A 23,710-nucleotide genomic window follows, 5' to 3' on the forward strand; every position below is an offset into this window, starting at 1 on the left:
CTGCTTCCACCCCAGAACCTAGCCCTTTTGACTTTGTCCATGTGTCTTTTGTACATGTTCCTTGATGGTCTTTCCTTTATTTTCCCCCATTATCCCTCCCCCCACTTTGGTTAGTTTCAGTTTGCTTTTTAGCACATGTATGTTTTTCAATTAGTGTTTACATTTTTGGGGGATACATATCCAGAAGTGAAACTGCTGGGTTGTATGGTAGTTTTATGTTTAATTTTTTGAGGAATCTCTATACTGTTTTCCATAGTGGCTGCCCCACCCTACATTCCTATGGACAGTGCCAAATGGTTCCTTTTTTCCACACTCTTGCCAACACTTGTTATATGTTAACATATAATATGATTATACACGTTATATTTTAGTTTTTTACTTGCTTAATATTTCTCATATACATTCTTTGTTGCCTTTTGCTCCTTTTTTGCCTTCTTTTATATTATTTAGTATGACTACATTTTATTTTCTAGCTTAGCACTCATGCAAAAAAAAATAATGCTATATTTTTAAAAAATGCCCTGGCTGGTGTGGCTCAGTGGGTTGAGCATTGCCTTGTGAACTGAGAGGTCACTGGTTTGATTTTCAGTCAGGGCACATGCCTGGGTTATATTTTAGATGAGGTTAATACTTAAACCAGTAGACATTGGGATCCCACCAAATCCTGAATGAACATAGTCCACATTCCATCTCATTGGAAGAGCAGACTTTTCTCTTTGTTCTTGAGAATTTTCAACTCACTGAAAATGTCAGGCTGACCTGAGCAACAACACACTTCCCTACACAATTGTTAGGAAAACCCACAATTGTACTTCTGACTCATCATATCACTGTGAATAGTAAGTCTTTAAAATTGAGTGAACAAAGCTAATATAAATTCAATTTCAATGAACTAGAATTACTCCATAAACATGGGGTGGGGGCAGGGGGATGGAGAGGTAGGTAGCTAAAAACGGTAAAAACATTTATTTTACAATTAGCTAAAAAAATTTTACATTATAATTCTTTCATCAAGTTATTTCTTAAAACAAAGTAAGGGTAATAAGGTTGAAAGTAAAATAATATGTATTCTTAAAATCATTTATTTAAGTTACAGTTAGAGGCAAACAAAAAAATGAAGAGACAGCATATGTGATTACTGCTTATGTGTTTAAAATGATGGAATTTATTGAAAACATTTGTTGTTTAATTCTCACAAAATTACATAAGGGCCATACAGGTCTTTTTTCAAGGCATTAGTCATTTTATTTGGGATGACAGAAAAAAAGTGAATTAAGATTCTTTACTAGTGCAAACAGGACATTGAGGAAAATATGCTTGACACAGGGCAAATTTTACACTCTGTTGTTGAATGAAGGATATTGAAAAAAAAAAAGGGGAAGGAAGCAATACAAAGTTGGTGAGAATAGCGCAGAAAAGCTCAGCGCCTTAGGTGCACCCAAGGCCAGAGGCACTACAAAGAAGTGGGTGAGGGTGCAAGAGCTTTAAGAGCTTGGAGAACACAGTGTCATGGGGACAGTACATGTCATAGGACAGAAATATGGATACATTTCCTGAGAAAAGGAACATGAAGGGAATTTATAGATAAGAAACCCATGGTTTGTGACATTATAAAATGAGACAGTGCGAGCATCATAGTCTAGGAAAACACCAACACGACGGGGAGGAACAGTCAGACTGAGGGCTACTTTGAAGAGATTACAGAAGGAAGATTTTGCAAGAGCATTATATATACATCTTTCTTCTAAATGTATAACCCAATAGCCACCACCTGTACGGGTTGTGACTGGCCCAGTGAGTGTAGATGGGATACCAATATTGAAAGTTTGATACCTCTGAACTTTTCTATCAACAAACATCCCATTGAGCTCATGCAACAGATTGAGGCTAGGGGATTTTTCAGAACACACCCCCAACATCCAGGTACGTTTGTCTGAGACATCTACCTCCCAATAATGTTTCCCTGATGTGATAGATGGTACACCAACTACACCATAATTGCTTGCCTGATGGAAGCGATTTTCTTGGTTAATACCAATGTTGCAAGGGAATCCACGTTGCACTTGTGGATCACAGTGGTATTCATATCTCACTTGTCTAAGATCTGCAGAAATGGCAACATTTCGCCTGTCTTTGGGAGGGTCCAGGGTAATGTGATCTGTAGAAAAATTACAGGGTTCAGTGAGGGATATGATGTATTTGTATTTGTGACATTGTAGTGGGATCTTGAGAATAACATGAATAGAAACTGGGAAGAATCTAGTCTTATTCTTCAGAATAGGTATAACACTGCTGAATCATAATGTGTGTGTGTGTGTTGAGGGGGAGGGATCCTGGGTCTTAAAACAAGGGACATAATAGGAAACCCAAAATTCTGAAAGAGAATGAGGGCCACACCTTTTTGTGATTCATGATAGGCTTCATGATAGTGATTTTTCCTTACCCCAATAGCGGCGCACATCTGTCAGCTCTGAAATGAAAAAAAAATACGTAATATGAAGTATAAGCAAAGGCGTTAGCACTAGAATCTATTTCCTCTCCAGGTGAGGAGAGAGACTGGGGGCTATGTGAGATAGTAAATGGCAGAATTAGAGATGAATAGGACAGCTGCCCACTCCCCATTAAATATGAGCACATGATATCCCTCCTCTTTTGTCTCCTCTATCCACATCTAGAAACTAAACCCTCTTCCCTCTTTAACTCCCACCATCACAAGAATCCCACAGCCACCCACTTGCTCAGCATTCCTCACCATCAAACACTTGCAGCATCCCATTCAGGTCAGGAACTCGAAACACTCTCCTTTGTTCCTTGGAGAGAATTTTTGGCCTCTTCAGAGTGAAGGTCTGACTACTAGGATGACAAAAAAAAAAGATCCCTACATTTTTTGTTTCTCCAAATTACTGAATTCTGTGTATTCAACCCATTAAGCACTTAAGCCTCCTTCCATGTAGACCATGAGAAAGGAAAGAATAGACACCCAACCCTGTAGCCAAAGGAAATGCTTATGTCCAACTTTTCAGTACATACTGTGTGTTCTTAGGAAGGCCTTGACCTCACAGTACAGTTTATTCCTTTCAAAATGATAACTTACCTATATGTCTCTAACTCCTCGAATCATATAAATTTACATTAATTTTTTTTAAAAAGGAAACTGGTTTGTAAAAATAAAATAATGTGAGGAAAAGTCATTGAATGGATGTGAGGGATATTGCACAAAAGTGAGATTGTAGAACCTAGCTCCTAGTTGTTTGAGATACATCAAGTGAGGGAACACTCTTTGTAGGGCATCAAGACCTTTAAAGTCTGCTCCCCAGTGGGGAGGCCCTAAGAATACATTTCAGGTTTTCTGGGGCAAATTGTAATACTTGGAAAAGAAGACATTATATATACCATACTAATAGTGGTCTAAATTTCATGGGTTTGAAGAGCTTGCTGCAGCCAGGTAGGTGTGCAAATTTAGACAAAAAGGTGTGGCCCTTTCATTTTGGCTTCAAAAATGCATGACCAAGAGGGATCAATTGTTTGCACCAGGACAAAAATATTCTTTGAGATTGAGGTCTGTTTTTGAAAAATAAAGAGAACCGTGTAGAAGTACTAGATCTCTCCTATTCCCAGAAATTTAAATATAAAAGAGTTATCTCCAATTCTGGGTATTTGGCAGATAAAGAAGACATATCCTACCCACAACAGATCAAGCAGCTATGAAGTACTCAGTTAAATACAGACACACTAGGTGAGTAAGATTTCCAAAATCACATGGATGTGATGCTGCAACGTCTCATCCCTAAGTGCTACTGTCACAAACTCTGCAACTCTCCCAGCCTAAATTCCCTACCATAGAATCTTGTCCAGTCTCAACAGTTATATAGCATGCAAACCATAATATGTGAACATAAATTTAAGATAAAACTGCACTTAGATTTTTCTTCCTTTAGCCATATTTTATTCTAATTAAACACCAAATAATTTTAGGGTTTCTAGCCAAGATGGAGGCATACATAGATGTGTTTTGCTTCCTCACACAACCAAAAAAAGGATAACAACTAATTTAAAAACAAAAAACAACCAGAGATTCCAGAGAATTGAACTGTATGGAAGTCTGACAACCAAGGAATTAAAGAAGAAAAATTCATCCAGACTGGTAGGAGAGGCAGAGATGGGAAGATGGGGCAGTGAGGACATGTGAAAAGATGGGAGCTGGCAGACCAAGATATCCCATATTCGTATGCAGATAAGCCAGAAGGAACAACTGGGGAGTGAGACAGACTGCATAATCCAGGGTTCCAGTGTAAGAAACTAAAGCTTCTACACCTCTGGATGTGAAAACCTGTGAAGGTTGCAGCATCAGGAAAAACTCCCAGTCTCACAGGAGAGTCCATTGGAGGGGCCTATGGGACCTTAGAATGTACACAAGCCTGCCCACCCAGGAATCAGCCCAATCTGCTTGTGAGAAGTGGGGGAAGTGATTGAGAGTGGAGCAAGAGCCAAGCAAATGGCAATGTTCCCTCTCTGACCCCTCCCCCACACAGAGCACCAAAATGCAGTGAAGTGGGTTGCCTTGCTCTGGCAAATACCTAAGGCTCTTCCCCTTACAATGTAAATGGTGGGCAGAGACAAAGAAATCTGGCCCAAATGAAAGAATACATCAAAACCCTAGGAAAAGAACTAAGTAATGAGTAGGGAGCCAACTTATCAGATGCAGCATTCAAAACACTAGTAATCAGTATGCTCACAGAAATGACTGAATATGATCAAAAATAAAGAAAGAAGTGAAGGCTATACAAAGTAAAATAAAGAAAAATATACAGGGAACCAACAACAAAGGGAAAGAAACTTGGACTCTGTTGGGAACTGCCCTGCCTGTTTTCAGGAGCTGTAACTGTCCCCCCTCCCCCTGGCTAAGGCTGAGTGAATGACCTTTGGACCATAAGCCACTATAGAGGCAAAGTTTATTTCTCTGGCAGGGGTGCCACCTCTGCACCTTTTACTTTACCCTGCCTGGCCCCAAATGCTTGATTGGTTAGCCAATGACAGGTAAGATTCCTCAAGGAAAGGACGACCTAAGACAGGCATGATCACAGGGGCCCCCCCAAGGAAGGATGTGGGGGGTACAGAAAAGGGGTGATGGACCCTCACCCCTTGGCTTTGACATAGCCTGAGTCCTCATTCTGTTTGCAAGAAGTCTCCTAATCTCTTGGCTGCCTTACTTCTCCTGCCTGACTTAAGCCTGAAATAATGCAAGTGGTCGTGGGTGCAGCTCTGAACTGAAAAGGGCAGGTTCCCTAGGGCAATCAGGCCTAACAAAGAATATATAAAATCCTGTGAAACCTGCTTTGTTTAGAAGCTCTCAATTAAATGATGAGGGTCCATGCAGGAAGTGAATTTGTTCCCCAAAGTTTTATAGCCCTTTAGCTATCTTATCCTGACTCAAAATAGGCCCTCAGAGTTCTTTGAATGTTACCTATTGTTTAATCATTTCTGCCTGGCAAAGATTGATGAGCTTTATGTATACACCTTGTATTCATATGCAAATTGTATCCAATAAAAGCTTGTCAAGGAAAGGGTCGAGCACTCTCCTCTTGAGAGGGTGGCCGAGGCACTCTGAGGCTTGCTCTCCCTTTTAGAGAAAAGTCACACTGTCCTTTTTCCTCCACAGGGCTCAGTAATCCATGTGAATTTATTTCATCTCATCCATAACGCTGCGGACACTGTGGGCTGGCATGCACGTCAGGACTCAAATCAACGATTTGGAACAAAATAAATAAATAAACATTCAGCTAAAACAGAATGAAGAAACAATAATTAAAAAAAAATTAGGAGAGGCTTAGGGACCTCTTAAACATCCCCACATCTGAATCATAGGGGTGCCAGAAGGAGAACAAGAAAAATTAAATACTTATTTGAAAAAATAATGAAGGAAAACTTTCCAAATCTGGCTAAGGAACTAGACATGCTAATCTAGGAAAACACAGAGAATCCCAAAGAAGTTGGATCCAAGGAGAAACACACCAAGACACATAATTAAATTATTCAAGATTAAAGATAAGGAGAGTCTTAAAAGCAGCAAGAGGAAAGGAGACAGTTACCTACAAAGGAATTGCCATAAAACTGTCAGCTGCTTTCTCAAAAGAAATCTTACAGGCAAGAAGGGACTGGAAAGAAGTATTCAAAGTCATGAAAAGCGAGGACCTACAACCTAGATTACTCTACCCAGCAAAGCTATGATTTAGAATTAAAGGGCAGATACAGTGCTTCCCAGATAAGGTAAAGTTAAAGGAGTTCATCATCACTGAGCCCTTATTATATGAAATGCTAAAGGGTCTTATCTAAGAAAAAAGAGGTCAAAACTATGCAGTAAAATGACAACAAACTCACAACTATCAACAATTGACCCCCCCCCCCCCCAAAAAAAAACTAAGCAAATAGCTAGAACAGAAATAGAATCACATGAGTGGAGACACATGGAGGGTTATCAGTGGAGAGATGGAGGGAGGAGAATGGGAGGAAAGGTACAGGGATTAAGAGCATAATTGTAGACACAAAATAGACAGAGGGAGGTTAAGAATAGTATAGGAAATGGAGAAGCCAAAGAAATTATATGTAGGACCCATTGACATGAACTAAGGTGGGGAATGCTGGAGGGAGGGGGGTCAGCGTGAGGGGGATGAAGGGGAGAAAAAAATGAACAAAGTAATAGCATAATCAATAAAATATACTTAAAAAATCACCAAATAACTTTAATGGCTTTAAACCTTATTTGATAGCACAAGCTGTTCATCTCTGGTCTCCCACACATACCTTTCCAAGATGCCATTCACATCCTAAAGAGAAAAGAGAAAATGTAAGCCAATAAGTAATAAGCCTCCTCACTTACAAAGCTTCACCTCATCCCCACCTCCCTGTAATATGATGGGAATAGATATGGTCCCAATGTGAGTCCAAGTTAAAGACAAGACTAAGGTCACTTATTCCAAATGGTTCAGTTAAAGTTGCCAGGTTTCCTACAATTTAAAAAGAATTTTGACCCTTGTAGAAGCACAGCATGATCTTCCAGTAGCTGATGATAAGACTTAAAAACTCGGAGGAAAACATCAGGTCCAAGATATTTTCCCCATTTTTCATAAGGCTCCCCCTAAGATGATTTGAATAAGTCATGGTTGTTCATTTATTCAATGTGAATATAAAGCGTTGTACTATTATTTGTCAAGAATTATGCCATAATTGGGAGAAACAAAGATGAGTAATTATAGTATTCCTCAAGAACTTGACTTCTGGTAAGGGTACTAGCAAACAAATGTATTAATGTAGGCTTTTTTCAAATCTCTCGTCATTTTATACAATGTCTATAATTGACCTCATTCACTCCCTAAATTAAACACTACACGTACAATTGATTCCCAAGCCTTTATTTTCACTCAGTTTTGTCTCTTAAATGCAGGTTAATATATTTCCTAGAAAAGAAGCACAGAAACCAGTAAATTAGGATGTCTCAAATGGACCTTACGCTTCACCAACCAAATTGTCTCCTCCCCTACACCCCTTTGTCTATATTACCGATATCCGCTCAGTCACTGTCCTCAACATTACAATGCTTACCGACATTTCATTCTTTACCAAGCCAGTTTAGTCCACACCGTTATCAGTTTTTAGTCATCTGAACATATTTACCATCACTGATTTATTTTTTCAATGCACTTGTTCCAATACATTTGTTCTTTTTATTTCAGACTAACTTCTTCCATGACACCAAAAAGTAGGCTAACTTATGGGTCTATACACAAAAATTTACTTTGCTGTCTGTGTTAGGGCATTGTTGTTGTATATTACAAAAACCCTTAAAAGTGGATGAAATAGAGAAAAGGAATTTGGGGGACAGTTGTGATTTTAATCAAATTTTAGTTTTGAAGCGCCAACATTGTCATCAAGATCTGGTCTATGTCGTTCTCCAATTCTATTTATGCTTCTATATTGACTTTATCCTCAGTCCATAAAGAAAACATGTATCTCCTCTAATAAATTCCTGAAAAAAAAATAGAACTTGTCTTCCCAGTTACATCAAATTCCAAAGTCCTCATGGCACTGGCTTGCACTGGATCAAATGCCCATGTTAAACCATCACTGTGTTGTTGCTGAAAGAATATAAAGCAATGTCAGAGGCTAGTATCCATATTTTATTGGAATTAATTTAGTATTAATCTGAAGTAGATCATGAGAAAAAAGGACGCATGTTGTAAATAGAAAAGCAAACACCACAAAAGTAGAAAATAGTAAAACTTAAAATTTTATACTAAAAATATCTGTTTAACTCAAAAGAAGCTTGTCAATGAGAAAGAGCACAGTTAAAACAGCAGGCAATATGTAGAAGCAAATAAGAATATACCTTAAATAGGGCTACATCAATGATGGCATTAAATTTTATTGTCTTAATCCACCTATTAAAAGGAGAGGTTGTCAGACTAGATAAAAAACTATTACAATTACTGCTATCTACAACAGATGTGTTTTGTATTCAAAGATACAAATATGGCAAAACTAAAAAGATAGATTTCTCATTTAAATGGTGTAGTAGGTAAATGCTGTGCTCATCTCCTCCAGCAACCACACAAAGACAAGCTGAACAGAACTCCTCCTATAACTAAAGATATAAAGAAGAAGCCACCTCAAGAGTGGTGGAAAGAACAGAGACTAAGCTCGCTGGTACCACGCCCACATGTGGAGGTTAAGAATGGGAGAAATATCTTGGCTGCAGAGGTCCTACTGAGGAACCAGGAGTCCCAGCCTCACAGCAAGCTGGGACAGGAGTATCAAGAGGAGTCCCCACCTGATCTGGCTGTGAAAATCAGCAGTCTCAGTCCACATGTGATGGAGGGCTATTGCAAACCAGGTGTCTCCTTAAAGGGGGCTAGAACAGTGTGATTCCCTCACAAACACTTGTCCTATGCCTCAGAATGTGGGCAGAATCTAACAAAGGCCAGCGACATTCAGAGAGAAACTGAATTGTCTGGCTTCAGGTGGAGGGTTGGATGGGAAACTCTCCCAAGGACTAAAGGACCAACAGGTGCCATTTTACTCTTGTTGGGCCCTGCCCCCACACAGCCTGTAGGCCCAGGTCAATGCCAAATCTGAGTCTTCATTAACCTGGCTAACACCACTCTTGCTCCATTCTAGTGATTCTCTGAAACTCCACCAAACACAATTAAAACCTCTAGCCAAATCTCTTTCAGAAATACAGGGACACCTACCAGCCAACACCCTAACTTTCCTAAAACTTCTTAAGGGTCCACAAATAGCAAACAAGCAGTGGCTGAGTTCAGATGCCCTTTAATTCTTGCTAAGCAGCTGCAGACAGACAGTAGTATCATCTGACCTTGGTTAACCACAACACCTCTTCAAGGCATCTCCAAGCCCAAAACAGGCAAACACCAACCCCTCGACTCCTTGTAGTTTGTATCAGGTGACACTGGGCCACACACAGGCAGTGGCTGACCTTGGCCTACACCAGAGTCCCTCCCAAGGTCCCAAACCAAAAAACCTGGTGGCCAGCTTCAGAACACACCAGTGCACTACCCAACTAGCACCACAAAGGACACACCCAAAGGGCAGATTCAGCAGGCACTAGGGCCCTGCTAAAGTGAATCCACTCCACTGAGTCAGCACCATTACAATAGCTTGTTCACTATAGCCAATACTATTCCTCACAGCCACTCAGCCTGAGGGTCAATCCCACCCACCAGTTTGTCAACAGTAATCAAGCTCAACTACAACAGAAGATACACACAACCCACACAAGCAAAACCCCTGGAGCACCCAGTTCAGATGAACAGGGACACTGCAAAGGACACTGACTACATAAGGCCATTCTGCCAAGATGAGGAGACTTGGCAGATATACATAATACATAGATATAACCATGGGGAGGCAGCCAAAATGATGACACAAAGAAACGTCCCAAATGAAAGGTCAGGACAAAAATTCAGAAAAATATATAAACAGAATTGAGGCAAGCAATCTACCAGATAGAGAATTCTAAACTCTGGTTAATAAGGATGTTCATTGAACTTAGGGGAAGAATAGATGATCTCAGTGAGAACTTCAGCAAAGATATTGGAAACGTAAAAAATGAGATAGAAGCCATTGTGAAATCCCCAGTGAGAAATGAAGACTACAAAGAGAGAATCTGAAAAGCATCAAGAGAAAAGCACTTAGTTATCTCTAAGGGAGTTTCCATAAGACTATCAGCTCATTTCTCAATGAAAATTTTTCAGGCAAGAAGAGACTGGCATGAAATATTGAAAGTGATGAAAAGCAATGACCTACAACCTAGATTTATAGGCTATTGTTTAGAGTTCAAGGAGACATAAATAGCTTCTCAGAGAAGAAAAAGCTGAAAGAGTTCATCCCCACCAAACAGTATTACAGCAAATGTTAAAGGGACTTAAGAGCAAGAAGAAAAAAAAAAATTAAAGATATAAATATATAAAGAGGGTAAATGATAATGGAAAAATAAAGTAAAAAGTTTTAAAACATATAAATAAAGAAATCATCAAGAATGTCGATGAAATGTCCAACAGTATAAACCAGGTTTACCTAACTGTCATCTACAGACCGTGCCACCCAATGAATACACAACACACATTTAAAATTAAATTTATGTAATAATTTTGGGAATGCAATATTTTAAGCAATAAACATGCATCAATACATTTAATAGTTTTAAATCCTAAAATATGTTTTCTGATTAGAAAGAAATTAAATATGAGATACAGCAGAATAAAAATTTTACACCAAGTGTTTGTAAATTAAACAAGAGTTTCAAATATCCCAAGAGTCAATAAAGTAATCAAAAAGGAAATCTGAAAATAGGAATTGAATTCAAAAAGTAAATAAACCAAGTGGGGAATATAATTTTTAAATGCATTATATATTAAAAACTTTAACAGAAAAGATTATATGCACCCCAATGTTCATAGCAGCACAATTTACAATAGTCAAGGGCTGGAAGCAACCTAAGTGTCCATCAGTAAATGAGTGGATCAAAATGTGGTACATTTACACCATGGAATTCTACGCAGCAGAGAGAAAGGAGCTCCTACCCTTCACAACAGCATGGATGGAACTGGAGGGAATTATGCTAAATTAAATAAAGCCATGTGGTAAAAGAGAAATAGCATATGATCTCACCTGTAATTGGAACCTAATCAACAAAACAAACAAGCAAGCAAAATACAACCACAGACATTGAAATTAAGAACAAACTGACAGTAACCAAAGAGGAGCAGGGAGTGTGATAATAGGGGATAATAAGGGAAAGGCCATCAAGGAACATGTATAAAGGACACATGGATAAAGCCAAAGGGGGTAGGTTAGAGAGTGGGATGGGGGGATGGGTGGGGTAGGGGGGTATGGTGGGGTGAAAATGGAGACAACTGCACTTGAACAAAAATTTAAAAAAGATTCAAATCAGTGGTCTAAATTACCACACTAAGAAACTATAAAGGGAACAATAAATTAAACACAATAAGCAGACAAACATACAACACACAAATAAATACACACATACTCATATATGCATGTGCATACACATCTAAACACACAAAGGAAACTATATAAGAGCAAAATCAATTATATAAAAACATTAAAAATAGTTAAATTAATAAAACAATATAGTTTATTCTTGAAAAACATCAATAAATTTAACCAAACATAACTAAATTGACAAAAAATAAAATAAAATCATTGAAATTGGGATAAAAGAGGGGCAATTACTGCAGTACTGTAGAAATAGAAGAAATTCTAAGGGGTTATGGTGACTAACATCATGTTTACAAATCTGACACATTAAAGTGGACAAATTTCTACAATGATGTACATTATGAAAAATTGACAAATACCATATGATCTCACCTTTAACAGGAATCTGATCGACAAAATAAACAAGCAAGCAAAATATAACCAACAACACTGAAATTGAGAAGAGTCTGACAGGGACCAGAGGGGAGAGGGGGAGGGAATTTCAGGGGAAGGGAGGAAGGATTTGAAGGAACTAGTATAAAGGACACATGGACAATAACAAGGGGGAGGGGGTGGAGATGGGAGAGAGGTGGGGAGGACTGAGGGGGTGGGCTGGGAGTGGGTAACAGGCAGAAAACTGTACTTGAACAACAATTAAAATTTAAAAAATGAAAATAAATGTCTTTAATTGCTGCATGAAACTTAAAAAAAATTGACTGAAGAAATATTTTTTTTAAAAAAGAAAACCTAATACAAGTAAAAAAAGTTAAACTTTTCCAAAAAGAAAGGCCCAGAGTAAGATGGTTTCAGTGGTGAATCTATTGAATCATTAAAGAAATACTACCAATTCTTCATAACTGTTTGTTCAGAAAAACACAGAAGTAGGAGAAAAATCTCAACTCATTCTAAAGAAAAAAAATCTTGGATCATGAAGAGGTATCACAAAATATTGTATACTAGATCATAGATATATGGGCTTATAGAATATAATTAAACACAATGGACCTTTTATCCATAGTCAAATTTTTGCACTGAAATTGATACATTAATTTAAAAAAAAACAAGATTTTTCCTTGTTACTCATGCACACAGTTATTCCTATAAACTCTGAAATGCAGGAAAATTTTACTGGAAGACCAAGGGAACCTCAGTGTCACCACCAGAAACAGCACAGCCACACAGCAGTGCAGGAAACTTAGTGTTCAGTTTCCTCAGTTCCAGGTGCTGGGGCTTCTTCCCAAGTCTTACCTGCAGCATCTTCATCGTTGACCCCTGTAACCGAAGCTCCAGCTCAGAGATGAGATCTCTCAACAACAGGCTCTGCTGGACCTGCTCACTCTCAGACTGTTCCAGGACATGGAAAATATATATCTTTTCCTTCTCCAGCTTTCTCACTTCTTCTTGCTCCTTGTTGTACAGGATGTCTCTCAGTTTTTTAAAACAATCCTGGGCACTTTGGACCTCACTTTTTATTTGATTCTTCAGGAATGAAAAAGAGAGAGGAACTCAGGCTATCAGGCAGAGGCTGGGAGCCAGAATAAAGAAGTATTTGATTTGGAAGTTCTCACAGGGAAGGGAGATGGAAGCAGGGGAGCAATGCCTGGGGGGGCTATATTTCCTATAGGGAGTAATATTTCCTATTACTTTCTCTTAATCACATTCTAAAATATTGGCCTCTAATTTGCATTATTCAGGCCAACCCTGCACCACAATGGGACCCTGGATGTGGTTCAGCTTTCACATAGCTGTGCAGGACTGTCATGCCTCCTGCATTACTCATGACCTCCATCCTCAGCCTAACATTGAGAACCAGAGGACAGAGCCATGAGACATTGGCAATTGTTTTCCCCTGGAAGAGTTAAAGGCTCAAAATAATAACAAAAATGAACAGAGAAGTCACTAGCTATCCTTACCAGAGAGGCTGTCTATGAGAATCACTAACTTACAAATATCTGTGTTAATTTGTGACAGGTTCATTTTCAGTCACAATCCCTCTCAGGGAAAGGATAAAGAATGATTAATCAATAACTCTGGACATACTGACTGTCAGGGAACAGGAGGAAGGGAGCTCCTTGGGACTAAAATCCACCCAAATCCTATCTAACTCCCTCAAGAAATGTCTCCTTCTACCTCCCAGGAAGTTCTCTCTTCTCTGATGTCAGCGCCAAACTTCTTAACTTGCTGCTGTTCAGCTCTCAACCTGTTCAGAGCTGCCTGGAGTTTCTCCTGTGAAGAGGAACCACATCAGAGTCAAGCTATGGGCATTTTCAGCATCAAAACAGAGGACAAATGGGGAAAAATCAGGCCAATCTCTGAAGAAACTATAGTATATAGTAACTATGAAACAACAATTGGAATCTGTGACTTAAAGGAAACCTGATGTGGTGAATATTTTCTCTAAGATTCAGGTGATAGAAATTACCATTCCCATATCAGGAGGAGACTGATTCTCTGTGTCCTCGAAGAAGAAACCTGATCCTGCAGTAAGGAAAGAACTTAGACATGAATCCACCCAGCTACCCACTTACCCTTCCTGTTCAAAGGGGCAATGACAGCTTTGCTTAGACACTAAACCTCCACTTATTACCACAAGCTATAAAAATATCAACTTCTGGTTTTGAATCTGCACATCATTTTGTAATTGTGTGGAATGCACAGAAAAGTCCTTCTGGCCTTGGAAGCTGAGCATAGGGAGAAATGTGATCACAGGCCTCAAGAATACATTGGCAAGGTAATTAGAGCCAAATGCAAAGCAGAGATTTCCCATCAAGTACTATTTTCTGTCCTGTCTTTCCTCCATCCTGGTCTATTACCTTGTACTCCTGAGCAACCTCCTCCGTGAGAAGAGTGTGGTGATCCCGGTGTTCTTGAGACCTCTCACAAAGCCAGCAAATGAACTTCCCATCCTCCTTACAGAAGAGCAGGAGTTTCTCTCCGTGGCGCTCACAGAGATCTGTCTTTTGCTCCTCCTCTAGGCTCAACTTGACGTTTTGAAGCATCTCCACTATGTTGGCCACATGCCGATTAGGCCGCAGGTTCCCAGGCTGGTACCTGATTCGGCACACAGGGCAGCTGCTCCCTCCTTCTTCACTGACCATGGACTCTGTGTTGTTTGCAGTGATGCAGGCTTGGCAGAAGGTGTGCCCACAGTCCAGGCTCAGGGGTTCTGTCAAGAGCTCCAGGCAGATGGGGCAGGTCACCTCCTCCTTCATGTTCAACAGGATTCCTGAAGCCATTGCAGCTGCTCCCCTACTCCTACTTGTCCTGATGTCCAAAGTTTCTCTTGCTCACAGATCCTGACTTTATATCAAAGTTTAAAAGGAAACAGAGTAAGAGAGGTAGGAGTAAATCATGATAATTGTTTAGAAATCAAAGTGGGCAGTGACCAAAATTGAAGGGAAAAAATAATAGAAACAAGGAAAAAAGTTGGAAACCTGGTTATAAAGGTTTTGCATAAAAATTTCAAACACTTAACTTCTGGATCACCTCAAATGACCAATTATAACTTTATATATGAAACTGTTGTTATTTTTATTATTTTACTGAAAAAAAAACAATGACCTGACATCTTTTCTACCAAAGTCCTTTTATGACCCTCCATCTCTCTTGATTCTTTCTTCCTAAGCCATACAATCCCTTGATGATAAAAGCACCAAGCCACTCATGCTTCCTGGCTTTTATACCAGCTGTTCTCTCAGAAGGCAGTGCCACTCCTAATATCAGTAGGACTCACTCTCCTCCTGTCATGTTTGTTTATCAGAAAGACCTGCTTTCATTTGCTTGTTTACAGTTTAACCATTGTCATCACTTGTTCCACATTTACAACCTCTCTTATTATCATGACATACTATGTGACAATGTGTTTGCACATGCAGCAAAAGTAAAGTCTTTATCAGATGTATACATAGAAATAGCAAGTGAATTAAGAAAATCATTATCTTCAATACAGAGAGTTGAAATGAAACTAATATTTGGGATCTCCCTTCAGAGATGTATTCCTACTCCACTGAATCAACCGATGACAAACTGAGGAAAGATCATTCAACAAATTATCACTGACAATGAATTACATGCTAATAACTGGGTTAGTACTCAAACACCATGGTGAGTCTAAACAGAGAGCTTAAACCACTAGGACCTTGACATTCACCTGGAAATAAATAGTAAATTAGATAATCAGTCATATATATGTGCAAATGAGATGATGTAAAAAATGCTGAAAGAGAGATGTGCATTCTGTTGGGAAATCCAATAATGGGGGCAGATAAAGGGTTGTCCAATAATTCCAACTTGAAAACATAAAGGTTGAATTGACCAATGAAAAAGATGAAAAAACTGAGGGAGAGAAAAAAAAGTATTAGGTAGAGGAAATGACCTGTTTATGGAAGATATATATCAGCTTGTCTTAGTTTGTAAATGCTAGTGTGGCTCATGTACACAAAACTTCCAGCCCTTTGATATCATACAAGCCAGTAGTGGCCATGATATATGGCATTTTCCCAATATGTAACATTTAGGTACTCTTTTCCAGGAGCAAAAGATATTATCCATATTTTCCCACCAGAGAACACAGGGAACATGATTGGCTCTGCACTTTGTGGGTTGTACAATGTTAGTTGGAGTAGCTGAAAGAGAGGTTCTGTGGATAGTTACCTCATAGGGTGATCTGATCATATATTCCTAACTGGACAAGTCACCCTCAGGCACACAACTTCTTTGCTCAAAGGATTATGTTTGCCTTAAGCAAGGCCTGTCCATTGTTTCTGTGCATTTAGGTTTAGCACACCTTCGAAATGTCCCATTTTTAGACCTTGGAAGTGTGACCACCCTCAGGAGAGCACATAATCTTGACTATCCTATAATTCCTGCCTTTCTTTTGCCAACTTTTGTGTAATATTCCTCACTATCCTGCTTAATTCCAAATGTATAAAAGAAGTTGAAAACTGCCTTTCTAGAAGTATTTTTCTCAGTCTGTTATGGTCTTGCTTCCAGGCATATCATCTGTTTGGCTCAAATAAATTTTTTAAAAAACTCTCTTCGAGTTTTGACATTTTTACTTTGACAGTAGAGTTGGGAAGGTGAGTAGGATGCATGCACTGTTGCCCAGAGGAGAGATGATGACGGCTTTTAGGACGAGAAGATGAAAAAAAAAAACAGAGAACAGGGGATGAGAGAGTGAGACATACTGTGAAGTAAGAAGACAGGAGTGGAGTTAGATCATGTGGGAACAAAGGATCAACATCAGGTCCAGGCTCTTTATTCCTGTAAAGGTAATATTGGCTTATTCATCTAGTAGGCTGGTTTTTGCTGTTGTTGTTTTTCAGAGGGTTGGGGCCAGGGGCACCTACCAGGTCACAATAAAGTGGAAGGTTGGCTGCCTTGCAAGGCAACATCACAGACAGTAAAAATGAACAAATGTGTAAAATACATTTGGACTACAGACACTTTACATGGCCTTTAAACTCCAGTTATCATAGACCTTAATTGTCATAAGTGACATGTAACTCATAACTTACTATGCTTCTTTTAGGCCCCTGGAAGTTGTGTTCATGGGCTTTTACAAGGTAATTGGTTCTTTGTAATTACTAGGCTTACATAAACAATGGTAGTTTTGTAAGTGGCAAAAATGGCAACAGTTTTTAACCAGTGGAGTCAGACTGGACCTTGGTTCAACAACCTTGGTACTTGAGTTCTGGCTAAGAGAAGCATTCAAAGCCAAGACTCAATTATAAGAAAGAATTTATTTAGAAAATCACAGAGGTAGAAGGGAACTGTAGGAGAAATGGCTCAAGAAACAAGTTACAGAGGCAAAAGTAGGGCCCTTGGAGCTTAAGAGGGGAGAGAGAGAGGAGAGAGACATGTGCCTTGAGAGATGAAAGAAAAGAAAAGAAAGAAAGGTTCAGGGTGGAAACAGGAGGGAGGTGGGGAGGGCTGGGGGATGGGCTGGGATGGGAGTAAAAGGCAGAAAACTGTACCTGAACAACAATTTAAAAAAAAACTGAACAACAATTAAAAAAAAAAAGAAAAAAAGGTTCAGGCATGTTCAGGTGAGAGCATGAGAGCCCTGGAAAAGAAGGGGGTGAGGAAAACCTCAAGCTTGCTCCATAGAGAGAGAGCCTCACTGGGTCCTCAATCCTGGGGGCTTTTTTCTGAATTCTCAGGGGAGGATCTCAATAGAATATTCGTCAGCTTTCTCCATGTGTCTCCTCAGGGTCAAGTTTTCAACATATTGGTTAGCACTAGAGGACGGGGGTCATTATTCACTGCAGCTGGTCTGGATGTTATCCATGGCATTGCTCTGCCTGGCCTTGCTGCCTTTCTGGACCTGGAGCCGAAACATGCCTGAGGCCTAGATGTTATTTCCAGTGGTTAGCAGGTGGTTGTACAAGAGACAGTAGTTTTGCTATTGCTAGGTACCTGGGGCTTTCCACCCTGGTGATCCTCTGTACCTGGCCCATCATTCCTATTCTGCTCATGCTCATCTTAGTGCTTACTAAAATTTCACTCATATCCTTAGTCTGGCATCTTAAAAAACTGAAGTGACAGGAATAAAGTACCTCCTGTATCTGCAAAAGATATCACTGAGAGCACACCTGAAGAACCATGCCAGCAGGCCCTGTCTCCTATCCCCAGAGTCTATCTGTCCTCCCCAAGATGGAGTAAAAAATGCAAACAAAAATTAACTTCAAAAGGTAATAAAGAATAAAAATTATGTATTGGAGCAAAAGGAGATGCAGCCTGGAAACACAGATTCAGGTAGCAACATAATTGTGTTTCCCTCCACAAAGGGGAGGTCAAACTTTATAAATCCAATTTCCACCCAGAATTCCATTTAGATATGTTCTATGTAAATGAGATATCTAAATAGCAGAGTTTGTTCTGGGGCTCTTCCCTGTGCACAGAGTAGCCCCCTGTTGGCAAATAACTTTATCATGGGCTAGTTAGGTTACATTACACATCCCGTTCTATTTCTTCACCCTCTCAGCCTAACTTCCCCACAACACACTCTTGCCACCTTTATGATTCTTAATCACTTAGGACAGGCTTCATCATTTCCTTGAAGACTCTACTCAAAATCATCTTCCCACACTGAGACTTAATCTGAAATCTATTTAAAATTGCAAAGCTTTTTACCAATGGTTTACAGATAACTTGTCCTGTTGTAACCTTTTTGATTTATTATTGTTGTTCTTTCAATGTTTTACACTTATAGTAATTTTTATTTTGTTTTATAACACTTTTCTCTTTCTGCATATTTACTTTCTCTTTCATGTCTGGAGATATAATTTTTGTAGGTACTTAATATTTATTGTAGGTTTGATATAAGTTAATACAGTTTATACCACAGGTATATGCACTTGTTCTTGTGGTTTTAATAAAATATGTTCAACATTTATAAATATTTATTTTTCCTGTACTTGGGACTTCTCATAACTCCTGAGGAGCCAGTTAATGTAGATTAGATATGGACATGGTGCATGTATAACACACAGACTCCCGACTTCTGAAAAGAAGGAGAAAAGGAAAATACACATCAAAACATATGTGAAAGAGATATCAAGGTACAAAATGATCAAAGGTGAAATTAACATGGAGTTCTTTTTACTTTTAGTCCAGATGGCAGTGTAGGTATACACAGTGCTCACATCTCCCACAGTGGCATAAAAATTAAAACTAAACTACAGCACTACCACCATTCGGAATTGCCTGAAACCTAGAAGAACAGAAGTTCAGTAACTAAGACTATAAAAAAGCAGCCACACTGAGACTGGTAGGAGGGGTGGAGATGCAGAATGGGCTGGTCCCACACCCACATGTGGCAGATAAAAATTTTGGGGAAATCTCAGCTTCAGAGGTCCTTTCTGAGAAACTGGGAGTATTACCCACACACCAGAACTTTCAGCCCAGGGTTTAAGTACCAGGAAGAGGATTCTCCATAACTTCTGGTTGTGAATAGCAGAGGAGATATTGGCTGATTGAGATGGAGGTTCCTGAAGTCCCAGGCTCCTCCTCTTAAAAAGGCCCATGCACAAATTTATTTGAACTCGCTACCTCTGAGCACCAGCATGGGGGCAGCAGCTCCAAAAGTGCCAGGAACATATGAGGAGGAACTGAATTGTCTTTCTTTCAGGATGAGGGCAAAAGGAGCAGGTTTTTCCCAAATACAAGTGCTGGTAGAAGCTGCTATTACTTTGCTGTGCCCTCACCTCACAGAGCTGGCAGATGGGTACCATATCTGAGTATCCATAAGTGTGGCTAACACTGTTCATCCAGCCCTGGTGATTCTCTGAAACCCCACCCAAAACAACTTTTGGCCCCACCCAACCTCATCCAGAGGCATTTCCACAGAAACAATCTGTATGGCTCATGCCACAGACCTTCCCGAAACTGCTCCAACGAGCAGCATTTGACTTCTGTGTACTCTGTACCATTTGTGAAGACAACACAGTCCCAGCAAAAGCATCACCTGGCCTTGGTTCACCCGTTTGGACTCTCAGGTACCTCCAGTCCAGCAAAAGTAGCAGTCATCTGTCGATCTCTTTGCAACCCATGCCAGATGGCCCATTGCAGGGTACAGGTGGTAGCTGATCTTGGCCAGTACCTGCTAGGAGGCCCCAGAGACAGTATACCCAGTGGATAACTTCAGATCATGCTGAAACAACAGTCAACCACCACCATAAACAACACATTCAAGGATGCACTTGGTGGGTACATGAGCTCTGCTGAAAAATGTCCTGCTAATGGGGTGTCCCCAGCATAGCAAATTCTTCACAGTAGTCTCAACCAGTCCTCCCATCCTATGGGCCTGGGACTAATCCCACCCACTGATGTTCCAACATCATTAAGGCTCAACTACAACAGAAAGAAGCACACAACCCACATGGTAGGTGCACATGGTATACTCAGCTCAGGTGACAGAGGAAGCTAAGCCACTGGGTCCTATAGGACTCCTATTACACAAGGCCACTCTACCAAGCCAGGGAGATGTAACAGCTCTGCCTAATACCTAGAAACTCACACATGGTGGTAGTGGTAATTAGGAGACAAGAAAACATATCACAGATGAAATAACAGAACAAAACTCCACAAAAAGAACTAAACAAAATGAACAAGCAATCTAATAGATGCAGAGTTCAAAATACTGGTTATAAGATTGCTCAGTGAGTTTAGGGGAAGAATAGATGACCTCAGTGAGAACTTAAAGAGATAAGACACATAAAAAAAGGAGAAAGAAAACCTAAAAAAAACCCAGTCAGAAATGAAGAATACACTAAATAAAATAAAGAATACATTACAGGAAATCAACAGTAGAGTAGATGAAGCAGAGAATAAAATCAGTGATTTGGAAGATAAAAAAGCAGGAAACACCCAATCAAAACAGCAAAAAGAAAAAATATCTAAAAAATGAAGACAGTGCAATATAAGGAACCTCCGGGACAACTTCAAGCAAAACAACATTTGCATAATTGGAGAGCAAGAAAAGAAAAGAGAAATTGAAAACATATTTGAAAAAATAATGGCTGAAAGCTTTCCTAACCTGGTGAAGAAATGCAACATACAAGTCCAGGAGCTCACAAAGTCTCAGACAAAATGTGCCCAAAGAGGCCCACACCAAGACACATCATAATTAAAATGCCAAATGTTAAAGACAAATAGAGAATCTTGAAAGAGCAAGAGAAATGCAATTAGTTAACTAGAGGGGTGCTCCCATAAGACTGTCAGTTGATGTATTAACAGAAACTTTGTTGACATTGGCATGGAAATTACATACTGATGAAAAGCAAAAGCCTACATTCATTCTTACTTTACCCAGCAAAAATATTTTTTTTAGAATTGAAGGTCAGGTAAAGAGCTACCCAGAAAAAAAAAAGCTAAAGAAGTTAATCATCATCCAATCAGTATTATAAGAAGTATAAAAACATCTTCTTTAAAGAGCAGAATAAAAAATATAAAAATTATGAATAGTAAAATGGCAATAAATACATATCTATCAATAATTACTTTGAATGCAAAGGTATTAAATACTCACAGTGATTGACCCTTATATATACTGTTACCAAGGGACTCACTTCCAATGAGAAGACACACACAGACTGAAAGGAAAATAAAAACAAATGAAAAGTTGTGGTATTTCTACCAGACAAAATAGGCTTAAATATCAAAGCTATGAGAACAGATAAGGAAGGATCCAACAATTCCACTTCTGTGTATTTATCTGAAGAAATCCAAAACACTAAATCCAAAAGACATATACATCCATGTGTTTATTGCAGAATTATTTACAATAGCCAAGATATGGAAGTAAAGTAAACAGTCTCTATTGAAAGATTAATGGATAAAGGAGTGGTGCATACATAGAATGAAATACAATTCAACTGTAAAAGAGTGAAATCTTGCTATCTGCAACAACATGGATGGACCTAAAAGGTATTTTGCTGAATTAATAAGCCAGACAGAGAAAGACAAACACCAAATGATTTCACTTGTATGTAGAATCTGAAACACAAAAACAAAATAAATGATCAGGAATAACAACGGACTCACAGATACAAAGAACATTTTCAAGGAGATATAAAGTACATCATAGAGAATAGAGTCAATAATTGTATTAACTACATATGGTGTCACATGGGTAGTAGAATTATCTGAGTGATCCCTTTTTAGGTTATGTAAATGTGTAATCATGATATTGTACATTTGCAGCTAAACATCAACTCTAAATTTTTTTATGTTTTAAGACAAAGAATAGAGGGGTTTTTTTTTCCAAGAAAAATTACCAAATCCATTTCTTAGCTTACTGCAAGGGAAAATTGAGTTAGGGGTTGAAGTAATAAACAATAGAAGGGTATGTCTAGATGATAAACAAAAACATCAAAAACAGGAAGGAACACCAGAGGGTCATGGGATACACTGAGGTAAGAATAAGCCATGGCACTCAGTGGGCAACAAATTCCCTGTGCCTGGTCCCCAAAGAAATAAGTGACCACATGGGAGCTACAGAGATTGGCAGCAACCTGATCATCCAACCTCTCATCAGGCTTGCCAAAGGGCTAGGCAATTTATCAGGGAGATTGTGCACAGCTTCCCAAAAGTTACCAGGACAAGAGTACAACAATAGCAATAGAAGGGGTGATTCCTGGCAAGTCCCTGAGACCCCGTCTCTCACACATGCATTCAGATAGTGGCTCTCATTTCACCTGTCCCTAACAAGAGACTTTGCTTTATGAAGAGGGAAAAGAGGGCTCCATCAAACAGATTTCACTGGAGAAAAAGATGAAGGGATTATCTGCCTGGTGGCGGGTGGGGGTGGGGGAGAGTATTCTGTTTCAAATTGACAAGGTAGAAAGTCAAAACGACAGAATAAGAAGATGACGGTAACACAGCCTGGGGAAATAATGGTCCTTCCAAGGAACAAATAAGACTCCACCCTTCTAAACCTCACTTCTTTAAAGGTCACTCTTCCCCAGACTAAATGTTCCCCTTCTGCCACTTCAGCAAAAACATGCCCAAGCAGAGCCAGCTCAGAACTACCATTACAGACACCAAACACACTCAATATCTTCCCTCAAAGCCTCCTCCTTCCTCCTCAGAAACTGGCCCACTTACTTTCAGAAGTACAGGAGTCTAAACTCAGTGGAGAAGATCAGGTGTAGGACTAGTCAAGATTCACTTATCAAGTCAGAGCTCAGCTCTCCAAGGAGGAGCTCCCCACAGGAAGAGGAAGAGAAATGAAAGTTAAATTCAAAACGAAAAAAGCAGAGCAAAATGTAAGAACACTGCCACCTAATGGTACATTTGGGAAGTTAATGCCTCAGTATGTTCTTAGCACCTACATCAGCTGGGCACTCAACCACTGTATTTTATTCCTTTTGCAAATTATTCTAGCAGAATATTTCAATGATTAATAAGAATGTGCATTCTAATGATACATTCTACAGCTTGTCTGAATACTCAGAATTTTAATTTAATCCTATAATAATTAGTTAATGTCCTAAACTATTTACTAAGAATAAAATCATGATCCAGAAAGCCTGGGTACCTTCCCTTTATAATACAGAGTGTGATCGGTGTTACAGCTCTGTTAAGTTGAGCTGAGTGGTAGCAGATGTCATTGTGCAAGGTAAAAATGACATTTTAGAAAATATTCTTTTTTTTCCCTAAATAGCAGCTACAAAGAGCTATAAAGAGCTGCTAT

The 23,710-nt window shown here is 39.2% G+C and overlaps 1 protein-coding gene across 5 annotated transcripts; it reads right to left on the reverse strand.

Moving 5' to 3' along the window:
• Nucleotides 1-1,142: 1,142 nt before the first annotated feature.
• LOC114500409 (tripartite motif-containing protein 5-like) lies at nucleotides 1,143-23,263 on the reverse strand. Of its 5 annotated transcripts, XM_028517106.2 has the most exons (9): nucleotides 23,122-23,249; nucleotides 21,545-21,608; nucleotides 14,328-14,814; nucleotides 13,645-13,740; nucleotides 12,763-12,993; nucleotides 6,802-6,824; nucleotides 2,753-2,853; nucleotides 2,444-2,470; nucleotides 1,143-2,158 (listed from the first exon to the last, which is right to left on the reverse strand). In XM_028517106.2, exons 3-9 carry the CDS (start codon nucleotides 14,748-14,750, stop codon nucleotides 1,485-1,487), a joined length of 1,575 nt encoding a protein of 524 aa, XP_028372907.1. In that variant the 5' UTR covers nucleotides 14,751-14,814; nucleotides 21,545-21,608; nucleotides 23,122-23,249; the 3' UTR covers nucleotides 1,143-1,484. The 5 variants fall into 5 exon arrangements, with proteins under 5 accessions (XP_028372907.1, XP_035886081.1, XP_035886080.1 ...); XM_036030188.1 differs by lacking the exon at nucleotides 21,545-21,608 and having other exon boundaries at nucleotides 14,328-14,821; nucleotides 23,126-23,263; XM_036030187.1 differs by lacking the exon at nucleotides 21,545-21,608 and having other exon boundaries at nucleotides 23,122-23,255.
• Nucleotides 23,264-23,710: the final 447 nt, after the last annotated feature.

Source organism: Phyllostomus discolor, chromosome 6 (genome assembly GCF_004126475.2).
Source record: "Phyllostomus discolor isolate MPI-MPIP mPhyDis1 chromosome 6, mPhyDis1.pri.v3, whole genome shotgun sequence".
Classification (NCBI taxonomy): domain Eukaryota; kingdom Metazoa; phylum Chordata; class Mammalia; order Chiroptera; family Phyllostomidae; genus Phyllostomus; species Phyllostomus discolor.

Excerpts from the sequence above, each read along its gene's own strand:
- LOC114500409 (XM_036030188.1), bottom strand. The coding sequence starts at position 14,750 with ATGGCTTCAGGAATCCTGTTGAACATGAAGGAGGAGGTGACCTGCCCC. Across the intron at positions 12,994-13,644 it reads AAGAGAGAACTTCCTGGGAG|AATCAAATAAAAAGTGAGGT; the intron begins GTAGAAGGAGAC and ends TCATTCCTGAAG. Across the intron at positions 6,825-12,762 it reads CAACGATGAAGATGCTGCAG|GATGTGAATGGCATCTTGGA; the intron begins GTAAGACTTGGG and ends TTTTCTCTTTAG.